The 27,030-nt window shown below is 58.5% G+C and overlaps 1 protein-coding gene across 8 annotated transcripts in view; it reads left to right on the top strand.

Annotated features, from left to right (window-relative positions):
• Positions 1–25,839, top strand: part of RRBP1 (ribosome binding protein 1) — a 64,353-nt gene extending 38,514 nt beyond the window's left edge. The window contains exons 3-24 of one of the 8 annotated variants that reach the window (XM_072736459.1): positions 928–1,076; positions 2,193–2,315; positions 5,879–6,031; positions 6,870–6,988; positions 9,431–9,584; positions 11,315–11,453; positions 13,338–13,516; positions 13,661–13,686; positions 16,662–16,752; positions 17,563–17,655; positions 19,555–19,647; positions 19,728–19,811; positions 19,970–20,059; positions 20,696–20,788; positions 21,187–21,258; positions 21,832–21,927; positions 22,515–22,598; positions 23,086–23,193; positions 23,851–23,958; positions 24,161–24,259; positions 24,704–24,847; positions 25,276–25,839. In XM_072736459.1, the coding sequence (XP_072592560.1) occupies positions 928–1,076; positions 2,193–2,315; positions 5,879–6,031; positions 6,870–6,988; positions 9,431–9,584; positions 11,315–11,453; positions 13,338–13,516; positions 13,661–13,686; positions 16,662–16,752; positions 17,563–17,655; positions 19,555–19,647; positions 19,728–19,811; positions 19,970–20,059; positions 20,696–20,788; positions 21,187–21,258; positions 21,832–21,927; positions 22,515–22,598; positions 23,086–23,193; positions 23,851–23,958; positions 24,161–24,259; positions 24,704–24,847; positions 25,276–25,311 (2,333 nt within the window). In that variant the 3' untranslated portion in view covers positions 25,312–25,839. Of the gene's footprint in view, positions 1–927; positions 1,077–2,192; positions 2,316–5,878; positions 6,032–6,869; positions 6,989–9,430; positions 9,585–11,314; positions 11,454–13,337; positions 13,534–13,660; positions 13,687–16,661; positions 16,753–17,562; positions 17,656–19,554; positions 19,648–19,727; positions 19,812–19,969; positions 20,060–20,695; positions 20,789–21,186; positions 21,259–21,831; positions 21,928–22,514; positions 22,599–23,085; positions 23,194–23,850; positions 23,959–24,160; positions 24,260–24,703; positions 24,848–25,275 lie in introns of all 8 variants that reach the window. The other 7 variants (XM_072736456.1, XM_072736453.1, XM_072736455.1 and 4 more) reach the window with 7 other exon arrangements.
• Positions 25,840–27,030: the final 1,191 nt, after the last annotated feature.

Genomic DNA, 27,030 nt, shown 5'->3' with positions numbered 1-27,030 from the left:
GGGAAAAGCTGGGCCTCAACACGAGGAATTCCCTGGGCATTTCAGGGGTATTTGTTGCCAGCTGGGGCCCCTCGGTTCCCCTTGTCCTGTCCTCAAGGCTGCAGGAGAGCCTGCACAGTGAGTGTGAGTGCCCTGTGTGAGTGTGTGTGTGTGTGGGGGGGGCAGGGCAAGGGGGCATCAGGAGCACTGCAAAAGTGACAGGTGGCTGTTGGTACCTGACTCTGTGCCCTTCAGGAGGTCACTCACGGACGGACAATCGGGCAGGCCCATTGTGAAAGAACCCAGCCCAGCCTCCCCTCCTAAAACTGGCCTGAGGCTTCGAGAAGCCAAAAAAATTATGTTTGAGCTCAGATGTGTGGGAAGAGCCTTTGGTCCCTGGGACCACTGAGTTGCAGCCTGAGAGATGCGAGTCTTTGCTTTCCATCCTTCTCTCATGACCATGGGGTTGCGGCTGTGAGGTCTGTGTTCATGCAGGGCCCTGGGGCCGTAGGGCTTGGTCATGGCAGGCGGTGAAACTTGCTGGACCATGCAGGGTGAGAACTGGACCAAACACTTTGCTGGAAAAAGAAGGAAAGAGAAAAGCACCTTTGGGGAAAGTGTGCCTTGCTTAGTTCTCATTTTGATGATACAAGGAGGGGAGGGTACACCTCCTCCAACCCAGGAAAATAGCCTTTCTTTATTTTCGGGGACCTTGCCTCCTCTGCTCTCTTTGGGCAGTTGGGAGGGTTGTGCAGGGATCTGTCATCTGTCCATTTCTCAGCACTCTGAAAGAGCCCAGGGTACCCAGGCAGGCTGTGCACTTGGCCTGCATAGCCCAGACAGCTGGACGGTCCTCGACTCGGCCTGGTCCCCGCTGCTTCGAGACATGACCCACTTGGTTGCTGGGATCTGAGGCTAAGTCCCTGCTCCTTCTCTCTCCCTGCACAGGGCCTCCAGACTCTGACAGCCCTCTCTACCTCCCCTACAAGACGCTGGTCTCCACAGTTGGAAGCATGGTATTCAACGAGGGTGAGGCCCAGCGGCTCATTGAGATCCTGTCCGAGAAGGCTGGTGTCATTCAAGACACCTGGCATAAGGTGGGCCCAACCCTTCCTGCTTTCCCCTTGGGGCCAGTGAGTTGCAGTACTTACGTGGTCCTGGGCCCCCAGTCACCCCTGAGTGATCCTGTTGGGCTGGCCATGAACAGCTTGCCAAGCCACACAGAGTTCATATAACAGCCTCCACTTGCCTCTCTGGGCAGAACCCTGTCAGCCCCTCTCAGGCACAGGCTGCGTGAATCACCCTCCATATGCCTCAGCCTCAACCTCTGCCTCAGACCCAGAAGCAGGAAGGCCATTACAGGCCAGGGCTGCGCTTTATGTCACATGAGCCTGAGGGTGAACGTGGGAGCTGAGGTCCAGCTGGCTTGTGTGCAGGACAGAAGGTTGTAGGGACATGCTCATGGTAGGGAGCCCTGTGACAGTCTCGGGAGCACCTTTCTCTGATGTCCCTGCCACTGGGTGCCAGTTCAGAGGCTGGCACCTGTCCTCTGGTGCGTATGGTGAAAGAGCTGTCCCTAGGAGATGCTGCATGGCACATGCTTGTTCCTTATCCAGAGTCAGAACTGTAGGTAATTTTGCTGAAGAGTTTTGTGGCACCCTTGTGGTCAGTGATGATGTTGGCAGGTGTCCTGAGAGCCAGGCCAGTGACTCCTGCCCTGAGGCCAGTGGGGTTTACTTCCGTCCTGGCCCTCGCTGAGGTGTGGCACGTCATACAGTCACCCGGGCTGCCATGCCTCTAGGCCCACTGTACACGGGAACTGTTTAGACCAAAAGCTTTGGATATCTGGGGTAGTTTTTAAGAGCATGGTGTTTCCCACTAACTTGGACCAATGGCGGCCAGGGCCCCTTCCTACCCCACTGATGGGCAAGTAGTCATCATTTCCAGCTCGGTGCCCACCCCTTAGCTGCTGTGAGAAGCCTGCAGGCTGCAAGCTGAAGTGTGGAGATCTTGGGAGGGGAGGTCTACTCTGGGGATGGCGGCCTGCGGTGAGTCTGGGCCTGTCTCCTTGGAGGAGACGGTGGCTGAGCAGGGGTGCCTTTCCCCAGAAGTGTGTGGAGTCATCTAGAAGCCCTGCCTCACTGCTGTCTGGTCATGTGTCTGGGTCTGGTTTCTGGAGCAAGCTGTTAACACTGCTCTGTGGGCCCTCCTAGGCTACTCAGAAGGGTGACCCCGTGGCGATTCTGAAGCGCCAGCTAGAAGAGAAGGAGAAGCAGCTGGCCACAGAGCAGGAGGACGCGGCTGTTGCGAAGAGCAAGCTGAGGGAGGTGAATAAGGTAGGCTGTGTGCCTGCCCGGCCATGAGCGGGCCGTGCCAGTGCTGCCCCAGGATCATGGGCTGGCCTTCCTGCCTGGGCTCCTTGCTCAGTCGGGCCTGCGGGCTTGTACCTGGCTTTCACGGTGGTATGTCTGTGGCTGTGGAAGGCCTCGCTGTCTGGGAGCTGCCGACCTGGGACTGGTTCGCCTTTAGTGGCCCCTGTAGAGCTCTAGGGGGTGGGGACTCCCTCCCATGACTACCTAAGAACACGGGGATATGAACTTGGGGATTGGGGCCTTCAGTTGGTGATGGGCCATCGTTTTAGGGTATGTAGGAGGTTGGGCCCTGTGGATCCAAGGTAGATTTGTTGAGAATTGGAGCAAAACTTCATGGGGAGGGGAAGGCAGGGGAGGGCAGTGGAGGAGCTGCTTTTCTCCCTTCTCTGATGTCTGTGGAGCAGACCTGCAAGGAAACGGCTGGCTCCTTCATATCAGCTGAAGGCTTGCTGTCCACGTAACATTTGCACTTCATAAATGATAGTCACGGGTCCAAGCTGCCACAGTGGGCTGGGGGGCATGTGTCAGGATACATGGCACAAAGGCCCCCCTCCCCCTTCCCACCACCACCCCTGTCAGAACTCCCTGGCCTTTTCCCTTCCCTCTCTCCTGGGGAGAGCACTATGGGGCTGGTTATACCCAATTTGAAAGCTGTCTTTTTCAGCAAAATTCTGTGGCTTGCTCTCACCCTCCCTCTGCTTACCTGCCTCTTCTGTCCAGGCAGCAGGCCCAGGGAGATGACCTAGGACTGGGGGTGTCCCACGAGGTCTGGGCTACAGCCCTTCCTTGGGCCACCTCTGTCTGCTTGTTTGAGAATAGTCAGAAACCAGGTAGCCTGAGTTACTAACCTCAGTTGGAGGGATGCGGCCCCGAGCCAAATAGTGAAGTTTGTGTGGTGGAAATGGCAAGAGCAGAAGATGGGCCTTTGGATGGTAACTCCTGGTTAATGCTCTACCCAGGAGAAAAGAAAAAGGCAGGTCTCTGTGGCCTTCCTTAGAGCTCGGGAACCTTCTGCCCAGTGGACCCCATCAATCATCTCTGTCAAGACTGTCCATGTGTAGCCTTCTTCCTTTGTTGGGTAAATGCAGGATAGCTGGAGCCACTCGCCCTGCTCCCAGGAGCTGGCTGTGCAGCCTCTCTGCCTGGGCTGGTAGCGTGCCCTGGGCCATGAGTGTTTATACCACGGAAATCCCAGCCCTCCCACCCTGAGGGCCAGCCAGCCAGCACACCGTTGGTTAAGTCTGTGGTTTTGGGGAGCCATCCTTCTGTACCCTGTTTCCAGACAAACTGAAAAATCCCTGTGAGATTCATTGACCTCCCCTTATCCCCACCCCGCCCCAAATAAAGTTCCAGTGAGAGGAAGTGGGAGCGAGTATTCCCACAGCTGCCAGGCCATGCGGCTGTCTGGCTAGTTGCTTGTACCTGCCCCCATGAATTTAGGGTGGGCTGGAGGTGTGATGAGTGAGTGCAGCCTCTGCCAGTCCCGGTGGCCTGTGTCTTCTCCATTGCTGGGGTCTGCGACCACTGTGGGCAGGGCACCAGGGGCCTGGGGGGAGCAGACCCTGCAGGAGGCCCCTTGGATGCTGCCCCTCATGCTGGACACTTAGGGCTCTTGCTCAGTGGTGGCCCCTTGACAAGATTTCCAAAACCACATTGGCAGCCCACCTACAGATGCCCTCCCCACGTCCAGATGCGTTCCAGCTCTCGCCTGGTAGTGTCTCCCTATCTGCAAGCTGCAGGGCTCTGTGAGACACACAGGGACACACCCTTGGTGTGCATTACCCATCTCACTCCGAGGCATCCAGGCCCCCCTCCCCTGACCACACCCTCCTCCCTGCAGCCTGAGGAGGCCCTCTTGGGCTCCCAGGTGCTAACGTGGTCCTGTGAAGGCCCTCTGTAAGCAATGCCAGTAGCTCCTAATCCTTAGACTGGAGTCTGCACCCCTCAGCTCCCTCAACACGCTGGCCCTTCATTGCCATCCCTGGGCCTCGCCTCCTGTTCCCTGCATAGCTGGCTGACATTTTCTCCTTATGCTTGAAGACTCCTTTGGCCTCCCTCCTTCGAGAAACCTTCCAGAGCCCCGCTTTCTTCTCCCTGCGCCACGGAGGTCATCACTGCAATCATGTGTCCTTGTGATTCTGTCCCCTGTGATTCTGGCCACCTTGCTTGGCTCGGCCCAGCAGGCTGCTTGTTCATGAGTGGCCGCTGAGGCCCAGGGCCAGCACAGTTCAGAGGAAGCCTTCCCAGCCTTGGACGATGTGTCTCCCCCATGGATCAGTGAGGTCTGCTTTAAAATAGGGATCATGACCCTCATCTTACCAAGAGAATTGAGAGATGCCCGCTTGTGTCAGAGTGGATGCACACTGTTGGCCACCTCTCTCGTTCCTATAGATTATCAATGAAGTGTGTCCCTTAGTGTGGCCCTCATACTCCTGTGGGCTCTCACCCTGAGTGGAGCCTGGAAGATGATGGTGTGAATGGTGAGGCCAGTGGGTCCCGGGTGGTCTCAGGGAAGGCCAAGCACACACAGCAACTCTGGTACCCAGAGCCCCCCCCCTCATCAGCCTAGCTTCTCTCATACTCTCTGATTGCTTCTGTCCCAGCCAGGGGGGATACACTGGCTCTTTGGGATAGGTCTCCCTGGCAGCCTTGTCTTGGAGAGCAAGAGAATTTCCCAATTCTCTAGTCTCCTGCCCAGGATAGGGATGGGACAGGGCCTGGAATCTTGTGAGACACTTGGTCATTGTGGTCACACAGGCCAGCTCGGCCCACACCAGTTGCCAGTCTGGGACAGAGGCCCTCTGGGCAGAGAGCACCCCCACCCCAGGAGCCTCTTTGCATCATCCTTCCAGGTGTCACTCTCTGCTTCCTGTGGCTTCCAGCCATTGCCATCTTTCAGGAATGACACAGACCCCAGCCAGTCCCTCTCCCTTGACAGCTCTTCCCACCCTATGATCTGCCTTTGCCTGGATCAGGTTCCCAGACCCAGCATCTTGTGTTCATCGTGGGCATCTGATACTGACCAGAGCAGATGTTCCCTAGACTGCAGGGAGGACCAGAGCAGGTGTGCCAGAGACCCAGCCCCTCCAGGAGTGGGGCCAACCCCCTAGTCATGCTGGGATGGGCATTGTCTGTGTCCCCACCCCAGTCATCAAGGCTCACAGCCTCTGCTGTCCTGATACAGATTCTCAAGTAGGGTATCCCAGGGCCTGGATGTCAGGGCCCCAGCCTCACCATGGTGTTGTAACTCTAGCAGGGCTGAGTCAGGGATGCAGGAGAGCACAAGACAGTGACATGTTTACTTGGTTCCTTCTGTGTCTGCTATCTCCACATGGTTAAGGCCTGCCATGGAGGCCCCTACTGGTCAGGCCAGTAGGCTTTTCTGGGGACCCCTGTCTCATGCTGATTCTCTGCCATGGCTAGCTTGGTCTCTCTGGGAACTCAGTCAGGAGAAGGGGTCTTAAGCTCCCAGCCCCAGGTGACATCTGGGATGTGATGACGTTGGTCCTGCCTTCATTTTCTCCTAGGAGCTGGCAGCAGAAAAGGCTAAGGCAGCAGCGGGGGAGGCCAAGGTGAAGAAGCAGCTGGTGGCCCGGGAGCAGGAGATCACAGCCGTGCAGGCGCGCATGCAGGCCAGCTACCGGGAGCATGTGAAGGAGGTGCAGCAGCTGCAGGGCAAGGTAAGCTGCCAGTGGGGAGCACTGTCATAGGGCCTGGGGTGTGTGTGTGGGTGCCCATGGGGCAGGGGGTTGTGTTCAGAGTCTGGTTTGGTTTAGAGGGAGGGGCCCTTTCATCTGGCCAGATGTTGCCAGCCAGACGACCATGGGTGTGTTTAAAGGTCAACAACCAGAAAGCTATAAAATAGACTCTAAAGAGCGCTTTTCGAAAACATCCTGGTCCCAAGTGGGCAGCACCACGTCCTGTCTCCTGGTTGCTGGCGAGTCAGTTCCCAGCCTCCATGTGACTCCATGGTCATGCCAGCTGGCTCTGCTTTCTCTGCTTGAGGCTGGGAGGAACCTGTAGAACCAGCGGCCTGAGCTGCCCGAGGCCAGTGGGGCCACCTGGAGCCACTGGGCCTTGTCCCCTGAGTGGTGCTCTGCTTGTGCTGGGCCATGGCCTCCTCCCCACTGTGTGGCTCAGGACGCACCACAGGAAATCTGAGGGCAGGAAGCCAGCCTTCCTCGGGGCAGTTGTAGGCTGTGGCTTGTGGCTGCATGCTCAGTGTCAGAGCAGTTAACCTGGTGACATCAGAGGCAGAATGCATGGAGTGGGTCTGCGGCTCAGGCCAAGCGCTTGCTGCCTGGAGGCTGTAAACAGCGAGGCTCAGGGGTGGGGGAGGTCACCCTGCCTCTGATGCTGGAGCTGTGCCTTTCTAAGGGGTGTCCTCCTTACCCTGTGTGGAGAGGGTAATGCCCTTGGCGCGTTTGTTTGTGGGCTGGGACCTCACTGGCCTCACTTCCGAAGCCAGCTCCCTGTGAGGCCGAGTGGCGCTCTGATGGCCCTTCACTGACTTTTCAGATCCGGACCCTTCAGGAGCAGTTGGAGAACGGCCCCAACACACAGCTGGCCCGTCTGCAGCAGGAAAACTCCATCCTGAGGGATGCCTTGAACCAGGCCACGAGCCAGGTGGAGAGCAAGTAAGCTCAGCAGCCCCATTCAGACACCACGAGGGCACCTTGTTGGGGCTCTGGAGCTCAGGAGGGGTCCCCTAGCCTCCCTTGAGGCTTTGAAGGTGCATTCTAGTTTCTTATGAGATGTGGGGCTGGCGTGGCAGCCTGGCATGGGCCCCACAGGTGAGCGCGTGGAGCTGGCTGTGCATTTGCATTCTGTCCCCACTGAGGGCTGTGGCCCGACACTCCCCGCTGCCGTGTGCTTCTGAGTAGCCAAGCCTTCCGATGCACAGCTGACATCCTCACATGTGGTCAAGGCCCCAGGGAGAGCTGGTGAGCCCTGGCCTGCCCGGGCCCAGTGCCCACTTGTCCACACGCCCCTTGGGTGCTGGCTGGTGCTGGCATCTGGCCCTCCTGGGGAGCACATACTTTTTCCACGTCCATCCTCACCACATCCTGATATGAGGCTTTTAAAAACTTCTGAAGGTAGCCCAGAATATCAGCGTCTTGCAGATTGTCCAGGTTCAGAGTTTGATGGTGATGCAGGGACCCGCTGTAGCCTGAGCCCTTGGATTCTCCCTTGGGGACGGGGTCTCTGTGCTGGAAGGGACGTTTGTCCTCGGATGCACTGGTATTAAGTACTGCATTACAGCACACAGCCTGACCTGTTCAGTGGAGTCCAGGGAGTGGGCTGACCCCAGAAGGCTGCAGTGACCTCACTGAGTAAAGGGCGGGGCAGCTTTCCTCTGACTTCCTGACTTGAGCATTACAATCACAACAGGCCAGCCCAGATGAAGCCCCACTGTGTTTCCTTTTGATTCACACTTTCTTGCCTTCTGGGCCTGAAGCATCCTGAAAGGACTTTGTGGGCTTCCGTATCATGCCCAGAGCACCCTTTTTGGCCAAGAACACTGACAAAGGGAGAGGATGCTGGTATCCTCTGTCCTTTAGCTGCACGTCAGGTGGGGAGAGAGTGTCGTCAGCCCAGGAGCTGGACCAGGAAGGGGAGTCTGTGTCCCTGTGTCTGGTTTTGCGGGGGGCGGGGGCTCCCCCCAGGGCAGAGTGTGATCTAAAGGCCTCCTCTCCCAGGCTGGTCTTTTCTGTCTGGAGATCCTCCCTGGGTGTGTGTAAGTGCACATCTTCATCCCCAGCCTGGTCTGTCAGCAGACTAGGGGTTTGGTAGCTGTGGTCTCCTTAGCAGCTACAAGCAGAAGGTGAACATGGGGGTGGGAGGAACACTTTGGCTTCCCCTCTCATGTGGAATCCACTGCAGCCTCCTGGGGAAAGCGGTAAAGCCTTTAGACCTGTGACCCTAAGGTGGCAGCCTCTGGCTCCCTTTGTGGAAGCTCTGCCCACCCCCACACCCCCACCCCCACCCCCGTGGGGTGGCGTTCCCAGGCCAGGGCTGGCGTTCCCAGGGCTCTAGAGCAGTCCCAAGGAGCCACCCACCTAGCCTCCCACCTCCGTCCCACGGTGCTGGAGTCCAGCCTTTCATGGAAGCCCTCCAATCTTGAATCTTGGCCTTCTGGAGCTTGAGCTACCTACCCTGCAGAGGGCTTTGGGATGGCCACCCTGGTGCAGCCAGGAAAAGCCGAGTACAGAGAGGTAGGGCCCACCTACCCCCTCAGCCAGCAGAGCACAGCTGCCCTTGGCTGGGTTTCTTGCCTCCACCTGGTCTGCTGCCACCTTGCGGGGCTGTGGGCAGTCTTGTCTGTCCCCTCTGTCTTGCCTCATACTGTCCCTTGGCAGTCCTGCCTTGTAGAGGTGTCCTGAGTCCTAGTGAAGGGGGCTGGTGTGCCAACCAGCTCCTCACCCTGGGGAAGGCAGCTTTTCACTTATCTGTCTTTTTCTTTTTATCACTTTTTTATCACGTTTTCTTCCTTCACTTCCGGACTTGTTACCGGATCCTGAGATCCAGTTTTTGCGCAGTGTTGAACGGTCCATTTTGTAAAGTGCCTCAATCCCCCCACTTCCGGTGGCCTCTTGCCCTAGCTGTGGTGCAGTCATCCGGAGAACTGGGGTGCATGGATCCAGCTGGCTGCTGACCCCCTTCCCTGCCCCACACCTAGAGGGTACCCGCAGGGATACCATGGCCAAGTCAGCTTGCATCTGGAGCATGTCTGGTCCTAGATCAGCAGGGAGGAAAAAGGTGTCTTGCCTTTTCTCTGAATTTCCAGCTGTTTCTGGGCAGGGCTCCCAGGGGACACTGTAGTGCACATTTTGCTCTGGCTCTATATGGTGTGTATACCATGCTGATAAAAGAACATCTTCACCAACACGCATAGAGCTCAACATGACTGACAGTTCAAGAGACTTCAGGGCTTGGGCAACCACTTGTGAAAGAGTAGGTGCCCTGGAGGGAAGGCTTGACCACCATTCCCCATCACCCAGGGGCAGCTGTTGTAGCTGGTGAGAGCTGACGCGAGGCTGCTTCAGTCTGTCAGTTGGGGGCTGGTGACTGTCTTGCAGGCAGAACACTGAGCTGGCCAAGCTCCGGCAGGAGCTCAGCAAGATCAGCAAGGAGCTGGTGGAGAAGTCAGAGGCTGCACGGCAGGAGGAGCAGCAGCGAAAGGCCCTGGAGACCAAAACAGCCGCCTTCGAGAAGCAGGTCCTACAGCTGCAAGTGAGTCAGGGTAGTCGCCACGTAGGTGCCCCATTCACTCCACCCACCAAGCCCCTTTGCAGAGCAGGGACAGAGCAGAGCTTGCTCGGCCACCTGGGGTCGTCCTTACCAGCCAAAATTTTGACAGCAGGTCACGTGGGCCTGCTGGGGCTGGAACCTTCAGCCTGGACCTCCTTAGTAACAGTGATGGACAGTTCACGTGGGATGGGTGCTTTCAGTGTGGTAAGCATCGTCCTCAGTGCTTTGCAAACATTAACTCAGCTAATTCTTATTGTCACCCAGTCAGGTGGGTGCTGTTACTGTCTATAGTTACCCGTAAGGAAACCTGAGGCTCAGAGAGGTTAACTAGTCTGAAGTTCACATGGAGGCGGGAAGTGAGCCCTTGGGTCTAGCCCCAGAGCTGTTTCACCTCCCACGTTTGCCACCACCTGGGGTACCACAGTCTCTGGCCTCAAGGCTGGGCAGATGTTCTTCCTTTTCGGCCTCTGGATGTGGTCTGGAAGCTCTCAACCTTCCCAGGAGACTGGCCGTTCTCCCCTGTCGTACCCTGAGTGACAACCAGAATGGCCTCAGCCTCAGGGCTCTGCTGCCTGTTGGCCTCATGGCTTCCAGATCCCCCAGCTGGCCAGTTTGGGGGCAGGATGCCTGGGAGTGGGGAGCCTTGATGTCATGCCTGCTGGGCATTTAGGAATGCTGGGGGTCTTCAGGGCTCTTTTCAGCTCAGTCACTGAGGTTAGGCTGCAGTGCGTGGGGCAGTGGGCTATCTTACAGAAGGTAGCACATGGCAGATATGGAGAGTGATGTTTGAGTTTTGCAGGGGATCAAAAAGGAACACAGTTTGGATTGTTTGGGTGGAACTGAGAGGGATAATTTGGTATGTACTGACTTTCATGTGAAGCAGGTCTGCCCATACCAGTGAGATCAGAACCACTGGCCTGGGCCTGGCCATATTATGTTTCAAAGGTTTTTGGGTATTTCTGCTGCTTCTGGGGCTGGGACCTCCACTCTGGCCCCCAGCTTTGACCATTATGTTGTGCCATTTCTAAGGACCGGGGCTCTCACCAGTAAACCCCAAATTCTGAGCATCTCCAGTCCTCATAGGCCTTGGGCTCCCATCCCAGCCTGGGGCCACTGAGAGTCCTGTCTCCCCTCTGATGCCAGAGCTTCTGGGAGTAGCCACCCACAGGTGGTGAGGGAAGGCAGGGCATGTGGCTGCTTCCTCTGGTGTCTGCTGGGGATTTCAGAGCCTCAGTGTCCCCGTCCATCACATGGCCGTGACCATAGTACCCGAGTCATGGCCTGGCTGGGCATTAACCATTCCGATGCCCACACGATGCCTAGAATAGGGCTCTGCACGGAAAAAGCTCAACAAATGTGAACCTTAAAAGGGCCCATGTAGGAAGTCTGAGTTAGACTGGAAGTTTAGGTTGTGGGAAGTATCTCTGTGTCACACTGAATTCAAAAGGGGGCTGCTGCTTTTTAGCAACCTGGCTTCTTCACTTGAGGCCCCTGCCCGAGAACTCCCTTTTCAGGGGCCAGGGTGGGTGTGGCCTCCTGGAGTTTTGCTGTGGGTGAACTGATTTCAGAAATCCAGGGGCGTTTTATAACAGTTGTTGGGGGGCAGGTGGCAGGATGTGAAGAGCTCTCTGTGTCTGTGACCTCAGAGCCAGCTGAGGGTCCGGCCTCCCTCCAGGCTCCTCACGGCCCTCTTGCCTCTGCCCGGTCCCCAGGCATCTCATAAGGAGAGTGAGGAGGCCCTGCAGAAGCGCCTGGACGAGGTCAGCCGGGAGCTATGCCGCTCCCAGACCAGCCATGCCAGCCTGCGGGCGGATGCCGAGAAGGCCCAGGAGCAGCAGCAGCAGATGGCTGGTAAGGGGCTCCCAGAGGGCCCGCGGGTGTGTGCCAGACATGGGTCTACACAGCACCCTGCTCCTGCTGCCAGGCCAGAGCCTATAAAACAGGCCAGCCCTGTTGGTGAGTGAGGGCAGCATGGCATCCCTGACTCTGCCCCTCACGGAGTCGGGAGGTGGGGATCACACCCGGCCAGGTGAAGCCTGGACACGGGTGGGGGCAGAGTCACCAGGACTAGGTGCCAGGGTGGAGTTTATGAGGATGGATGCAAGGGGCAGAATTTGCGGGCTGGGCTTGGGCGTTAGGGTATGGAAGGTGCCACCAGCTGGAGCCACCCTTGCTGTGGAGCCCAACCTGGAGTGGTTCTGGGTGAGCTTCAGCACCCCAGAGGCCTTTGGGACTCCTTCTGGACCTTTCTGGCTTTTCTGGCTCACTCAGCCGGGCCTAAGAGGCCAAGTTCCAAAGGGGGGGCCTGTGGCCTCCCTAGGCCTACAGGTCACCTTCACAATCAGAAGAGCGTGGCGAAGTAGGGGCGTGTCAAGGGCCCCTGGAGAAATAGGGCAGACAGGGCTAGCGACAGCTCCATAGTCACTTGCTCACAAATATTTTCTAAGTGACTGCCACAGGCTGAGCACGGCCGTGGCACCCAGTGCTTGGCCAGGAGTGAAGCTGTGGCAGCAGGAGAGACAGACATATGTAGATGGCTGTGCATCAACTAGTCATGTAGCTTTGTGTTCTACAGGCTTCGAATAGCCAGCATAACCTAAAGCAGGGCTCATTGCGGTTTCTCTGAAGAGCTGTGCATGGGCTCTCTCATAACTGCTCAGCTCTGCTGCCCTAAAGCGAAAGCAGCCCTAGACGATGTATAAACAAACACACCTGGCCGTGTTCCAGTAAAGCTTTACTTAGGGAAACAGATAGTGGGGCCAGGGGTGGGCCTTGGTCCTAGTTTGCTACCCTCTGCTCTAATAGGCCAGGTGTGGCTTTAGATTGAGTGGTCAGGAAGGCCTCTCCAAGGCAGAGGGAATGTTCAAGCCAAGTCTGGATGACGGGAAGGTGCTGTTCTCATAAAGACCAGAAAGAGGAAGAGATGGCCAGCACAATGCCCCTGAGAATGGGAATGAATTTGAACTTGGCCTGTATAAGACACAGATGCATAAAGTCAACAAGCATGACTAGAACAAGAAGGCAGTTGGCCAGTGTGGGACCAGATGGGCAGGGCCCAGGTCACCCTCTCTGTGAGGTTGGGGTGCTGTGTGTGTGTGGTGGGAGTACTCAGGGCATCTAGGACGGGGATGGCATGAGCCCACTAGACTTCTGGATGCTTTGGTGCTGGGTGGAGAAGGGACCAGAGGAGCAGGAGTGGCCTGGGAGCCAGGGCTGAAGCTTTAGCTGTCATTCTGTCTAAAGGCAACAGGCTGGGCCCAAGTGGCCACAGGGGTGCTGGCCACAGGGGTGCTGGTAGATGTGGAATCTGTCGGCCTGGTTGGCCTGTGGCAAGTGGGGGTGTCGGGGGAGTGGAGCAGCCAGACCAGGAGCCTGGGGTGGTTGGCGAGTGTGCTGGCTTCCATTTGCCTAGGCAGAACTCAGCTGGTACAGGCCCGCACCCCAGAGAACAGATGTTTAGCAACTGCAGCTGGAATCCTTTTTGGATTTCCAGTATTCTCCCATGAGGGATCTGAAGGCATCTCATTCTACCCTAATGTGTCCTGGAGAGCAAAGCCAGCATGACTTTGTCTATCAGCTAGTAAGATGCCCCCATGGTCACAAGTATGTCTTACCAGCCTAGGCACATGGGAGGCAGGGGAGGGAGCCCTGGGTGCTGCGTGCTGAGAGGAGGTGGTGGGGGTGTCCATCCTAGTGTGACCTGCCCCTACCCACCCTTGGTGCCTGTTTCCTCAGAGCTGCACAGCAAACTTCAGTCCTCCGAGGCGGAGGTGAAAAGCAAGTCTGAGGAGCTGAGTGGTCTCCATGGGCAGCTCAAGGAGGCCAGGGCCGAGAACTCACAGCTCATGGAGAGAATCCGGTCCATCGAGGCCCTGCTGGAGGCGGGCCAGGCCCGGGACACCCAGGATGCCCAGGTCAGCCTGCAGACGGGGTGGGGGAAGACCACGGAGTCTATCCTGCCGATTAAGAGGGCTGAGAGTGGATGGGCCCTGTCCTGACTAGTTGCCACAAGGGGCCAGTCTTATGGTGACCATGGCGCTGTCTGTCTCTCGTTTCAGGCCAGCCGAGCGGAGCATCAGGCCCGGTAAGAGGAAACGGAACCCTGAGCACAGGGCAGCCAGGACCCCAGGCTAGGGCTTTCCACGGGGCACGCAGACCCGGTAGAGGCCCTTACATTTCCCTGCTCCCTCCAGTGGCTCTGAGGCCAGGGAACAGACCTGGGCAGCAAAGAAGGCATCCTTGCAAAGAGCTCCATGCCTCCTCCTGAGGAGCGAGACTTATCTGTGTTGAGAGTGGCGGATGCCTCAGCCGGGGGTTCTGGACCTACCTCCCCCTGTCTGTCCCTCCATTCATGTCTCAGATGAAGGACTAGCTAGTCAAGAGAGTCTCCCAGGCAAGGGTTTTTAGGCACTGGGGTCATAAATCAAGTAGCAGCCATGGTTACACATCCAGATGGAGAACCTGGCGGGGTCACTATTTTTTTTTAACACAGATTGGTGAGGTCTGTGCAATCCAGAGCTAAGTCACAGGATTGTCCATGAGGTAGCTTCACTGCTGGCAGACCATGTTTTCTCGGTGTTGGTGGCTCACCACCAGGCTGTGCTCGGGGGACTGTTGTTTTGCTGTTGCTAAGACTGGGGCTGACACCTGGGCAGGCTGGCTTGGGTTAGGGGGCTCTGAGTCCTTGGGCCTTCACCTCTGGAACGTGCACCCATGAGCAGATTTTCGCAGACTTGGGAAGTGGCTCCCAGCTGCCGTGGCCAGGGCTCCGCAGGGTAGCCACGTGGCCGGGAGGCGTGAAGGGCGCCCTTCATCCCCATGCAGTGGTCATACATGTCCCAGACCGTCAGCTCACAAGTTTCCCTTGTTCTGGCCAGTTCTCTTGGCTGCTGCCAGTGAGTCACCTCCCCTGTGCCTCCTCAGGCCATGGCCCGAGTTTCTTTCTTAGCCTCAGGCTCTGCATTTGGGGGCAGAGGAAAGAAGCCAGAGAGCCTAAGATGCCTTGTGGGAGACCCAGAACCAAACCCTCCTTGTCCCTTCTCCTGCATGGTGCTTTGCAAAAAGCTCAGGTGGACTTCGTTTCTCGTGGTATTTGTTGGAGTGGAGAGAATGTGTTTGATTAGGGTTTTTCATTTTTTGTGGGTTTTTTGTTTCTGCTCCTGTATTTTGAGATCAGATTTTTGGACCACACAGCAGACATGTAGAGTACTTAAGTCACATTGCAAATATGGTTAATTCTAATTTTTTGCACCATGCAGATGTGTTTGGCACAAATTGGTTTTTGAAATGTCCTTCTGAATTTATCAGAAAATTGTGTCAAGGTCTGGCCATCCTATTCTGGGTGGAGATGAGTGATCCAACCCAGATGTTCTAGAACTCAGGCAGTGGCCACCAAGGGGGTGATGGTAAGCATGTCCTTGCCATCTGCCTGCTTCTTCCTCTTCCTCCTCAGAATCTTGTTTTGTGTTTGCTCATGGGCTGGTTTACCACAGGCTCTTCGTGGTGCGGGAGGCTTGCGGGCAAAGTTGTGAGGGATCCCAGCACAGCTTTAAGGGTGGGGTCAAGGTTCCTTGGCCCTGAAACCAACACCCAAGGAGTCAACAACTGATTCAAGGCCTTTTTTTTTTTTTTAATAATTTTTTAATTTTTATTTATTTATGATAGAGAGAGAGAGAGGCAGAGACAGGCAGAGGGAGAAGCAGGCTCCATGCACTGGGAGCCCGACGTGGGATTCGATCCCGGGTCTCCAGGATCGTGCCCTGGGCCAAAGGCAGGCGCTAAACCGCTGTGCCACCCAGGGATCCCTGATTCAAGGCCTTTACGAAAGCTGGTTTTGGAATAACAAGGCGAGACAGTGCCATGGTGGCAGGCCACTCCCAAGTAAGGGTGCGTGGGGCAGCTGGCATGCTCAACCTGCACTTAAATTTTTTTTTTTTTTTTTTTTTTTTTTTTGTTCAGCCCCAGGATGTGTTAGAATTGTGGATTTCAAAACATTTTCGACCATGGCTGGCCCATGAAAACAAACAGATCTGCAGGTCTTTATCTGGCTGTTAGTGACTCCCTGAGGCAGCCCCACCTCGTGGGCACATCCTTGGGCAGGGACTTCTTTCCTGATTTCAAGTCTAAGTTAATCACTTTAGATTGCACGAGTTCCTGGGACCTTCCCTGTCCTAAAGTTTAATGCAGAACCTAACATATTAAAGCGTCTATTTGGAATGTGTTCCTCAGAATGGCTAGTCCAGCTCTAAGAGTGTCAACCTCTCACTTTCTGGATGATGAGGATGATTGAAGCCACGCACCAGGCTCTTGAATGTGGAGAGAAACACAAAAAAGATGGGACTGAGCTCTCTCCCATGCCATGATGTCTGGGGGGTCATGTGGGTCTGATTCCCCAGAACCTGGGCAGAGACCTGAGGGAGGGGCCTTTGGGTCATAATAGAGTTAGATTTGGATGAAGGATGGTTCTGCTGTACCCACAGTGGAGAGCCAGTGGCCTGTCATGAGCTGCTGAGGGCAGTGGCATCCAGAGTTTTGTTGGGTGTGCAGATGACAGCGCCACATGAGTTGTCCAGCTCAGTAGTCCTCTGAGAAGGCCCAGACCATGTCTGTGGAGGACCCAGTGTGGCCACAGGGAGTCATGTCAGCTGACATGGTCTGTGAGCACAGAGCAGGACCAGGTTGAACAGGTGACAGGGTTCAGTTCACTGGAAGAAAAAGCATCCCCAAAACCTGAGTGCTAACTGTCTGGGGTACATCCCTGCCCTGGCCACTGTGGCTGCTCTGACCTCTGCAGTCCCAACAGCCAGCGTCACAGGTAGAACTCTGGTGGCCTTTTGGGTCTGCACCCAGGCCCCTGGTCCTTGGAATGAGTGGAGAATATGGGGCAAGGGCGGTTCCCGACAGCTTGTGCCCTGTGAGGAGGTTGAGGGCAGGGGAGGGGATTGGCCCCAGCTGAGTGGCTCTGGGTAAGTGTCCGGGCAGCAGAAGGGGCATCCTGAGACGGCCTGGGGACACTGTGGGCCCTTGGAGCCCAGCAGTGACGTCACCATCTCCCTCTAGCCTCAAGGAGCTAGAGTCCCAGGTGTGGTGCCTGGAGAAGGAGGCCACCGAGCTCAAGGAGGCTGTTGAGCAGCAGAAAGTGAAGAACAACGTAAGTGTGAGGGGCGTGGCTGAGAGGCTGGGCTTGTGTGAAACCCACCCCTGGCCATTCAGGAAGGGGAAGGGGCTTGGCTGCCTCTTTGTGTCCCATCATGCTATGTGGCTAGAAGCCTGCCTACTTCTGGGGGCTTCCTCTCCCCTTGGGTCCCTCAGATTCCCAGGGCTGATGCCCACTGGACGGGCCTGGGTCACATGGCCAAGCGTGGAGCCCCCTCCCCCACTCCCAGCCCATGATGGGGTTGGAATGTACCCTATGGTCTGGTCTGGGCCACATGGTTGCCTTGGAGCAGGGAGGCTGGTGTCAGGAACAGGGCACAGAGAGGTCCCATAGCTCTGCAGGGGTGCAGAGGGGCCTCTGCTGCCTCCTCCCCGTGGGGCTGCCCCTCATGGCACCTCACACAGCCCAGGCTCCCTGGCTTCCCCACCTGCTCTTCTCTGGGGGGCCCCACCTAGACCTCCCTGTGCCCCCGTGGCTAGAGCCAGCCGACGGTCAGTGGTGGCGGAAGCCTCTTCTCTCTGAGTAGCCGGGCTGACCTCTCTTGTCACCTCCTGTGCCTCCTCTTGCCCTGCTGCCCTAGCCATTCCGCAGCGGGCTGCCCCTGAGGGGCCCCGCAGACACGGGCTGAAAGAGAGGGCATTTTGTCCCTTGCTGTCTCCCTGCGGAGTCCCAAGCAGAGTGAGGGGGCAGGTTCCTGCCCTGCTGAGCCTGGCCAGGCAGCTTTGGGGGGGATGTGTCAGCGGCTGCCCCACCTAGCCGCTCACTTTCCCATGTCCCCCCCCCCCCCCCCCCCCCCCCCGCCAGGACCTCCGAGAGAAGAACTGGAAGGCCATGGAGGCTCTGGCCTCGGCCGAGAGAGCCTGCGAGGAGAAGCTCCGTTCCTTAACCCAGGCCAAGGTCAGAGTCCCCTGCTCAGACTCACCTGAGGTTGGTGAAGACCATGTGGTTTGTGGCAAGCACACAACGCACCAGCTGCGTGCAGAGCAGCCTTGGCCCCGGGCCTCGGCAGTGCCTGCCAGGCCCCGGGGCCAGCAGGTGATGTGCCCTGTGCTGCCGCTCCTTCCCCCTCGCCCCTTCCTCTCTCCCTGTCCTGGGCTTTGTTTCTCCGCTGGGCCCTGGCTGAGCCCTTTGCCATCAGGGCGCAGAGATGGTGAGCGAGTCCGAGGTCGGGCCATCCTGCTGCTGTCTCAGGGCCTCCCGGGTCCTAGCCCCGTAGCTTTCCTGATCCATCCCTGCAGTCGCCCTGGAAGGCAGGCTGGCTTTAGCAGCAGGCACTTGGGCCCTGGGGCCTGATTGGTCCTGCGCTCCATGCCGAGTGGGGAGTGTGGGGGGACTCCGTGTCTGGGGGCCCCACGCTGTCTCTGGAGTCCTGGGCCAGGAGCCAGCACCGAGCTAGCTCTGGCGGGGGACGTGGCCTCAGCAGCGGTGGCGGCCAGCACACGCCTCGCCCAACCGCTCTCAGCACATGTTTCCGACCTTGATGAAAGGCCCCAAGGGGCCAGCCTTCCCCTCTCAGCCTCACTCATGCAGAAGGAATGTCCGTCCTGTTATCGTGAGCTTTACAGGGGCTTTCGTGAGCCTCCCAGGAAGCCTGAGGGTTGTATCAGATGAGGCCCCAAGTTGGGGCAGGAGGTGCAGGGCTGGCCTCGGGTCCCGCTGTGGTAGCTGTACCGAGACTCCTCGGAGGTGACCCGGGAGCCTGTTGGCTTGTGACCAATGCAGACGTGTGACAGGAGATGTCACCTGACTGCTCCCAGCCCTGCAGCCAGATAAGAGCTGCCCTCCAGGTCCTCTGGCCCTTGCCTTGGATTCCCAAGATCGGGGGGCCTGACAGGGGTCATGAGGTCAGGGATCCACAGCAGGCTGCCCACATTGGCCACCAGCATTGTGTGCATCCCTGGGTGAGCCGAGAAGGGTTCTCTTCGGAGACTTGAGTCCAGGTCAAGTAGGTGCTGTGGTCAGGCTGGGCGTCTGTTTGTCATGCACATTCCAGAACACCACTCGAAGGCTCTAATCCAGTCGGAGCTATGATGTCACCCTCGGGTCTCTGGCCGTGGCACGATCGTGGTGGGGCAGCAGCAGGGCCAGGGCTGGGTTATGAGATGAGACTTTGTTTTAGCCGGAAGCCTCCCCGGGGTCTGTGGAAGGGGTTTTGTGTGCCCTGAGGGACACATGTGCTGTGCTAGGCTTCGCTTTATTGCCCTTTGAGTCCTTCTTCAGTCCCTTGCATGGGAGCCCTGAGGAGGATGGCTGGGGTCTGACTGGCACAGCCCAGCCAGGGCAAGTCAGGCCTCAGAGGAGACGTGCCCCCTTACCCCTCTGGGTTGGTTCCTCCCTTCGCAGAGCAGGGTTGCTGATCCTTGCCCCTTTTGGCTGGCGGGAGCCCCTGTGTGGTGGCTCCTAAAGCACCTCCCCCTCTGTTGCCTCCGTGGCCCCCACAGCAGCTTGGCGGTCTGCACGCATGCATGGGCGCATACTTGCGTGGAGAGCTCTAACACTGGGAACTGATTGTGGGTGGGGTCCGGCGGCGGGTGTCAGGAGCCTGCACCGGCCACATGGGCCAGCTTGCCATCTCCATCCAGCAGAGCCGAGAGCTCTCAAAGCTGACCCAGGCAGGCCAAGGAGACCAGAAACTGCCACTGAGCTTGAGCCCTCCCCCAACCCACCAGCCCCAGGCAGCCACCAGCTTCTTGATCCTGTCCCTCCCCTAAGAGCTGAGGTGGGGACAGGCATCTCCACCACCGCTCCCCTGGTAGCCCTAAACCATGCTGACTGCCGCCCTCCCCGTGCCTGCAGGAGGAATCCGAGAAGCAGCTCAGCCTGACGGAGGCCCAGACCAAGGAGGCCCTGCTGGCCCTGTTGCCGGCTCTCTCCAGCTCAGCCCCCCAGGTAGGAGGCGAGGCGGCTCCCGGGGGCCCTGCTACCCATGGGGAATGTCTGTGGGCCCCACTTTGCACATGTTGTTGCAGAGTTACACCGAGTGGCTGCAGGAACTCCGAGAGAAGGGCCCGGAGCTGCTGAAGCAGCGGCCGGCTGACACAGATCCGTCCTCGGTAAGCACGGGTGGCGACACACACCCTTGCCGAGGTCCCCGCTGTCGCATTTGCTCCCCTCCCCTTGTCCCAGGAGGAGAGGGTGCCCAAAGTTGTCTTACTGGGCAGCTGGGCAAAACCTTTGTGCTTGGCCGACCGGAGCCCCATTCTGCCCTTAGGACCTGGCTTCCAAGCTGAGGGAGGCTGAGGAGACCCAGAACAATCTGCAGGCCGAGTGTGACCAGTACCGCACCATCCTGGCAGAGACGGTAGGGCGTGAGGGGCGGGGCCTCACCCAGGCTCTGAGCTGGGTATCCTTCAGGGGGGCTGCTGGGAAAGAGTTTCCAGAGCCTGCAGGCAGGAGGCAGGCCAGGGGCCCTTGGGGAAAGAGCTCTGGGCTTAGATGCTGGCTCCATGTGACTTTGGCCAAGTCATTGCCCCCCAGGGCCCTATTTCTTGGGCTGAGTGAGGTGCTCAGACCTTCACTGCTTCTGAGCTGAGGAGAGTCCTGGGCTGCGGGGTTGGGGCTGGAGGTGCAAAGACAGTGATGACATGAAACAGACTGGGAAAAGAAGAGGTGAGCATTTGGTTGCTGGCCAGCTGGAAGCTACTATCTCTGTGACTTCAGGAGCCATGCTGGTGGCAAATCCAGTGGAGACAGAGTCCTAATGGCCTCTTGGGTCACAGACCTCATTCCCTGGCATGGCCCATAGTCTTTGCACACTGGCCCGAGCCCCCACCTCCAGGACAGGCCCACCTTTCTCCCCACATGACACTGTGACAGAATCTGAGCTGGGCAGCCAGGCAGCCATCCCATAGAAGCCAAGGGACAGGTGGCTGCAGTTGTGTTCATGAGGGGCGAGGTGTCCAGGAGAGGGCCCCGCCTCAGTGTCCCATTCCTCCAGGAGGGCATGCTCAAAGACCTGCAGAAGAGTGTGGAGGAGGAGGAGCAGGTGTGGAAGGCCAAAGTGAGCGCCACAGAGGAGGAGCTTCAGAAGGTACCTGAAGGGCCCTGAGACCCTGCCCCAGATCAAGGACACAGGTGTCACTCTGGGGGCTCCCCCTTCCCCAGGAGTTCAAATACAACTTACCAGTGACTTACAGTGAGGTCAGAATTCATCAGAACCAGGGGGAAAGCTGATGAGGTAGTCACATGGGTCTCTGGGAGACAGGAGGTGACTCTGCTAGGTTTTGGTGATGCCGCCTAAAGTGCGACCATGGAGGACAGCTGAGTCTTCTGCCCTAAGAGCCCCCCTACACCCCAAGGAAGACCACCTCACACCTGAGGTGGGCGGGCACCACTGGGCTTCCTGGGAGGGGGCCCATCCCACTTGGGTCTGGGGACCGTCCCCTTCCAGGGGCTGGTGTTTGATGGGGCCTTCCCATTGCTTGGCAGTCACGGGTCACAGTGAAACATCTCGAAGACATTGTAGAGAAGCTAAAAGGAGAACTTGAAAGTTCAGAGCAGGTAGGTGCGGGGCTCTGCTCCCAGGGCTGCTCTCCTCATTACAGGGGCTCCTGGAGTTATTTTTCCTTCGTGGACCGCGTGTCTTGAGAGGCGTGAAGGGGTCTTGTCAGTCCTGCTTTTCCTTTGTGAGAGCCACTGACAGGCTCGGAGGGCCTGAGGCAGCCGTGGGCCTGTGTGGAATGTGCCCAACCCTGGGGCTTTGTGGCTTCTGTAGTGGCCATGTTGTGGGATGGGTACGAGGTGGCCCCAGTGCTCCCTGCAGACACCCTATCAGCCCTGGCTTCCTAGAGGGTGCCCCTGGCCAGCAAGGAAATTGAAAAGCTCTCCTCTCATCCACTGTGAAGCATGAGAACACGTCTGGCCCAGGAGAGAGCTGGAGTTTGGGAAGGTGCTTTGCTGCCAGGGACTTGTCTCTGCCTGTCCTTGGTTGGCCTGCAGGCGACAGGCCACGGGTGGTCTCCCAGCCCTTACCCCAGGGCAGCCAGACTTGTCGCCCCGTCACCCTGTGGCCCATGGTCATTGACTCCTGCTGGCCCCGCTCGAGGCCTCTGACATGTACATGTGTGTGTCCAGGTGAGGGAGCACACCTCACATCTGGAAGCAGAGCTGGAGAAGCACATGGCAGCTGCCAGCGCTGAGTGCCAGAGCTACGCCAAGGAGGTGGCGGGGGTGAGTCTGCCTGGTGGGGTCTCTGACCGCCCTGAGTCTCTCGTCCTCCCCTGGCTCTGGCTAACGTGAGCTTAGAGTCTGGGTTCTCAGGCCTTGGGCCAGCTGGGCGGAGGATGTGTATGGCACGGGGCAGATTGCAGAGCGACAGCCCCGCAGACAGGCTGGCATGAAGCCAGGTCAGCCTGACAATGGGAATTCTCTCCCCAGCCTGGGGACACCCAGGGTTTCAATCAGACACTGTGCTTTGACTGGTCAGAAGCAGAAAGCACTGACCTACACTCCCCCCAACCCCCCCCTCCCCCCGGCCCATGCTGGTTTGATCTCACACTTTTGGCTTGTTTTACAAGACAGTCTGTAAAGAAAGATCCAAGCCTGGCACATAGTGAACTCTGTCTTCCCTAAGTCTTCAAAAAAAAAAAAACAAACTTTCTGAGAGGCCTAGGAGCCCCTGCCTGGCCTGCTCTGCTCGGTCGTGTTCTTGGGTGGTGGGTGACTGGATGTGTCTTGTTAGCTTGTCTGTTGGGTGCTAACTCATAGGAACTGGTTTTCTCCTTTTCCTCATCGCCTGGGTCCATTTCCTCTCCAAGTTGAGGCAACTTTTATTAGAGTCTCAGTCTCAGCTGGATGCAGCCAAGAGTGAAGCCCAGAAACAAAGCAATGAGCTCGCCCTGGTGAGTAAGTGGTGGGGGTGGGGGGGTTTGGCCAGTGGTGCTCCTCCACCCTGTCAGAGGTAACGCAGCATGATGGGGGGAGGTGTGCACCGATTCGGTGTTTGGGGCAGGCTTCGACGGCCATGCTGAGGGGGCTCCCAGCTGGGTGCGCAGCTGCCAGGCCCAGTGCTCATGCTTCCCTTCCTGGATCCCCCGGGGCAATGGGAGCTCGGGGCCCAGGCTCAGGCCAGTCCAGCTCCCTGTGAGCCCTGCGGCTCGTCCGGCCTCCCCCTCCAGGGCACCCAGGGCAGAGCACAGGGGTGGCCCAAGTGAGGGGTCATGGTGCCGGCCCCCCGCCCCAGGGAACCTGCATGGGGACTCTGACACAGGTCACGGTTGCCAAACCAGGTCCCCCATAGAGCACCTGCCGTCCTCCTGAGGGGGATCTGTGTGTGCGCACGTGTGTCCAGCTGTGATTGGCACAAACCCCGACCCCTTCCTGTTTCAGGTCAGGCAGCAGTTGAGTGAGATGAAGAGCCACGTAGAGGATGGTGACGTAGCTGGGTCCCCAGCTGCCCCCCCAGAAGCCCCCCCAGCAGAGCAGGACCCTGTCGAGGTTAGGGCGGTGAGCCGGGCCCCAGATGTTTGTCACTAACAGCCTGTGTGGCCCCCTCCCACCTGGGAGGGAGGTGCAGGCCTCCCCCCCCACTCCGCCCAGCTAGGCAGCGCCCACTCCTGCCCCCCACCCCCACCCTGGGTCCGGAGGGAGCCCCAGAACAGAGCAAGGGAAGCAACCGGTAGAGAGGTATCAGCCGCTGGATCCTAACAGCATGTGTGGGAGGGGTGACGGGGAGTGGGTGGCCAGGCCTGCGGTTAGGAAGCCGTGTCGGGGAGGGTGCTGGCAGGGTGCTGGCTCTCCAGACTCTCGAGCCAAGGGACGTGGTTGAGAGCCCTCTGCGGGAGCCAGGGCTGTCAGCACAGCGGTGGAGATGGAGCTCTGGGGCAGCCTCATCCTGTGGCCCTCGCTAAAGGTGCCTGGGGGCCACAGAGGTCCTAGCAGCATGTGTTCCATCCCCAGCTCTATCCCCAGGGCCAAGGCACCATCTCCCCACTGTGGGGCTTGGGGAGCGACAGTCACCTGCAGGTGGGCAGACACGGGTTCCCCAGCCAGCCAGAGGCAGGGAGAGGCTTCTAGTTAGAGCTAGCAGGTAGATCGTGCGGGAGCCAAGGTCCCCAGCCCCCCGCCCCCCTCCCACCCCGTGGCCTCCCACAGTCTGGGGGTGGTGTTCCCATGCAGCTGAAGACGCAGCTGGAGCGGACAGAGGCCACCCTGGAGGACGAGCAGGCGCTGCGGAGGAAGCTCACGGCCGAGTTCCAGGAGGTCAGGCCCTGTCAGTGCCGTCAGCATCAGGGCCATGGGGGTGCGGGTGGGGGGGTCTGCTGGGCCATCCGTGGCTACACTGTGGGTCATCTGGCGTCTGTGCGTGCGGCCCCCGCTTGCCCCCCCACCCAGCCTTGAACCCGCGCCTCTCCCTGCGGGGCGTCTGGCATCCTGCCCACACCCTTCTGCCCTCCCCCCCAAGGCTCAGAGCTCCGCGTGCCGGCTCCAGGCCGAGCTGGAGAAGCTCCGCAGCACAGGGCCCCTGGAATCTTCAGCAGCAGAGGAGGCCACACAGCTGAAGGTAGAAGTGGGGCTCCTGCTCCAGAGTGGGGTCAGGAAAGGGGGGCCAACACGCACGCCCCACCCCTGGGCTCACCACCAGCTGCGCAGCCCCAGCTTCCTAGGTTGCTGTCTGGCGTGGGAGGGGGAGGAGCCATCTTGAGGCCCCTTGATGGGGGGGGCAGGCTCCCTAAACTCCAGTGTCACACATGGCAGCCACTAGTCAGTGTGGCTCTGTCACACTAGCCTCAGTGCACCGTAGGACGTCCGTGGTGTCACAGGCAATGCTCCTGGCTGAGCTGGTAGCCGCAGCACAGACCCCTCTCTGGGGCAGCAGGGCACCACATCCTCACACCTTTGGAGGACGCCCAGTTCCCAGGCACCAAGGCCTCACAGGCACAGCCAGGTGGTCTTCTTGCTGTGTGCCACATGGTGACTCATCCCCTTGGACCCCTCTGATCCCCAGGAGAGACTAGAAAAAGAGAAGAAACTAACCAGTGACCTGGGACATGCTGCCACCAAATTGCAGGAGCTTTTGAAGACCACCCAGGAGCAGCTGGCAAAGGAGAGAGACACAGTGAAGAAGTTGCAGGAGCAGTTGGACAAAACAGTGAGTGCCCTGGCCCTGCCCACAGCCTTGGCTCCCCCATGACCCTGGGGTGGGGGTCCCAGGACTCCTGGGGTGCAGGGCAGACAGGAGACTAGGCCTGGGGGCGGGAGGTATTGGGGACAGACTCCTGAAAGCCGGGAGCAGGACACACAGCCTTCTGGGCCCAGCATCCACCCTTCCACAGCTCCCTTGGGTGAGGGGTGCATCTCTGACACCTCCCTGCCCCACTGACAGCCATCTGTCAGTGCCAGGGTCCTCCCCAAGCTCAGGGACCTCCCTCTTCTCCTGTGTCCTCTGCTCCACTCTGGTTCTCCGGCTGGCCATGCTGGGTGTTCTCGGGACTGGAGGTCCCCAGGAGTCAGGGGTGAGCGCTTGCCTCTGCTCCTTGGCCTCAGCCTCTCCCTCCCTCTGCCCACCTTTGTTCACAGGATGACAGCAGCTCAAAGGAGGGCACTTCTGTCTGAGTCTGCTCTTCGGGAAAAGAAGTTACCATTCAACTTACCAAAATGCCTTACACATTCCTTACAAATAAATAAACCAACCAACACACCGTTATCCAGGCCCAACCTCCAGTAGCTCTGAGAGAAGCCATGAGAGACTCTTAGAATCACAGAAATAGACCTTCCAGACCCCCTGTTTGTAAAAGAACCTTTGTCACATTTGATAAACACTATTCCCCAGGACCAGCCCTGGACCACCACCGAGCAGACGCCAAAGCCCTTACCAGCTCTGTGACAGACCCCAGGGTATGTGCTGGGGAGGCCGGGACGCTGGGTATCTGTATGTCAATCAGTGCAATTGTTTTCTTCCCTGGGTTGGGGGTCAGGAGGTGAGCGGCCTGGTGGTGAGTCTCCAGGGCTGTGGAGCAGACTGGAGGGGCCCAGCCCAGCCGGGGAGGCAGCAGCCCCTCACCCCCGGGGGAAGTTGCCAGCAAGAACTGATGTGTGACTTCCTGGATGCTAATGCCATTAAAACCAACATTGTTGCCCGGCGCTTTTCGTCTAGTCTGATCGCTGGTGCTCCCCCACCTTGCCGCGGGGCCCGAGGAACACGGGAAGGAGGCTCCTCGGGGAAGGAACAAGTGTGCTGCTTGGCTTCCCTGAAGGCAAGAGATCAGCAGCTGTCCTGGGCTCTGAGGCTCGTGGCTTCTGGGCTCTCCCTAGCACATCTGGCCGTGGCACCTGGTGGCCAGGTGTCCATGCCCCCACCCTTGAGCATCTGAGGTTACCTGAGCAGGCCATGGGTGACCTAGGTGGTCATGTGAGGTGAGCTCTGTGAACAGACAAGGCATCTGTGCCCTGGCTGGGGTTCAGATGCTCATCTGTGCCTCAAGAGGATGGTCCGGAGCTGGAGCAGCCGGCTCACAGGTGCCACGACCCTCACATCCACTGTGCCTGTGGGGGCCCGAGCAGTGTGCTTCTTGGGCTGGGGGCATGGGGGTCTTGGAGACCCAGGCAGCGTGTTCTTAGCCTCCAGCCCGTGAATCTGCATGAGCAAGACCTGGTCTCGGCTTCTGGGGAGTGCCTCATCTGTGGACCACCCAACCATGCTGTGTGGCGCCCGTGCTGCAACAGTATTGGGATCAGGGTGCCGGGAATTTTGGGGAGGCTCCCCAGGAAATGAGCTTAAGCTGGAGTTCCCCAGAGCAGGAGGCATTTGTCAGGAGAGGAGAGGGCTCTAGACCCAGGGGAAAGCAGGTGTGGGGATGGGGGGGGAGGGCAAGCAGGCCCTGTGGAGCCAGGTTACAAAGGACAAGGCATCTGGACAGGTGAGGCAGTAGGAGCCATGAGATATTTAAGCGAGAGGAGACCATCATACCTGTTCCAGAACTCTGGAGGGGCTCAAGTGGAGAGGGGAGGCCCACAGGACTTGGGACGCAGGAGACTTAACGGGAGTAAGTGACGATACTGGATGCCGGCCAAGTGCCTAGCCTTGTGCTGGGTTCTCACATGACACCTTCTGGTCCCCACAAGAGGTACACCCTGCTCCCCCTCCCCCCAAAGAATCCCCATGAAAGTGAAAGCTCACCTAGTACAAGACAAGGCAGGTTTCAAACCCACCTCCAACATTTGTGTCCAGGCATCACTCAGCCTTGGGGGTCAGCCAGAGGGGAAGAGTTTTGGAGTCCATGGACTCCACGAACAGTGGCCAAGTCCCCCCGACCTGTGGCCCCCTTACTGTGT

Source organism: Vulpes vulpes, chromosome 14, assembly GCF_048418805.1.
Source record: "Vulpes vulpes isolate BD-2025 chromosome 14, VulVul3, whole genome shotgun sequence".
Taxonomy (NCBI): Eukaryota; Metazoa; Chordata; class Mammalia; order Carnivora; family Canidae; genus Vulpes; species Vulpes vulpes.
The sequence above is the reverse complement of the archived record's forward strand: the minus strand, read 5'-3'. Positions and strand labels throughout refer to the sequence as shown.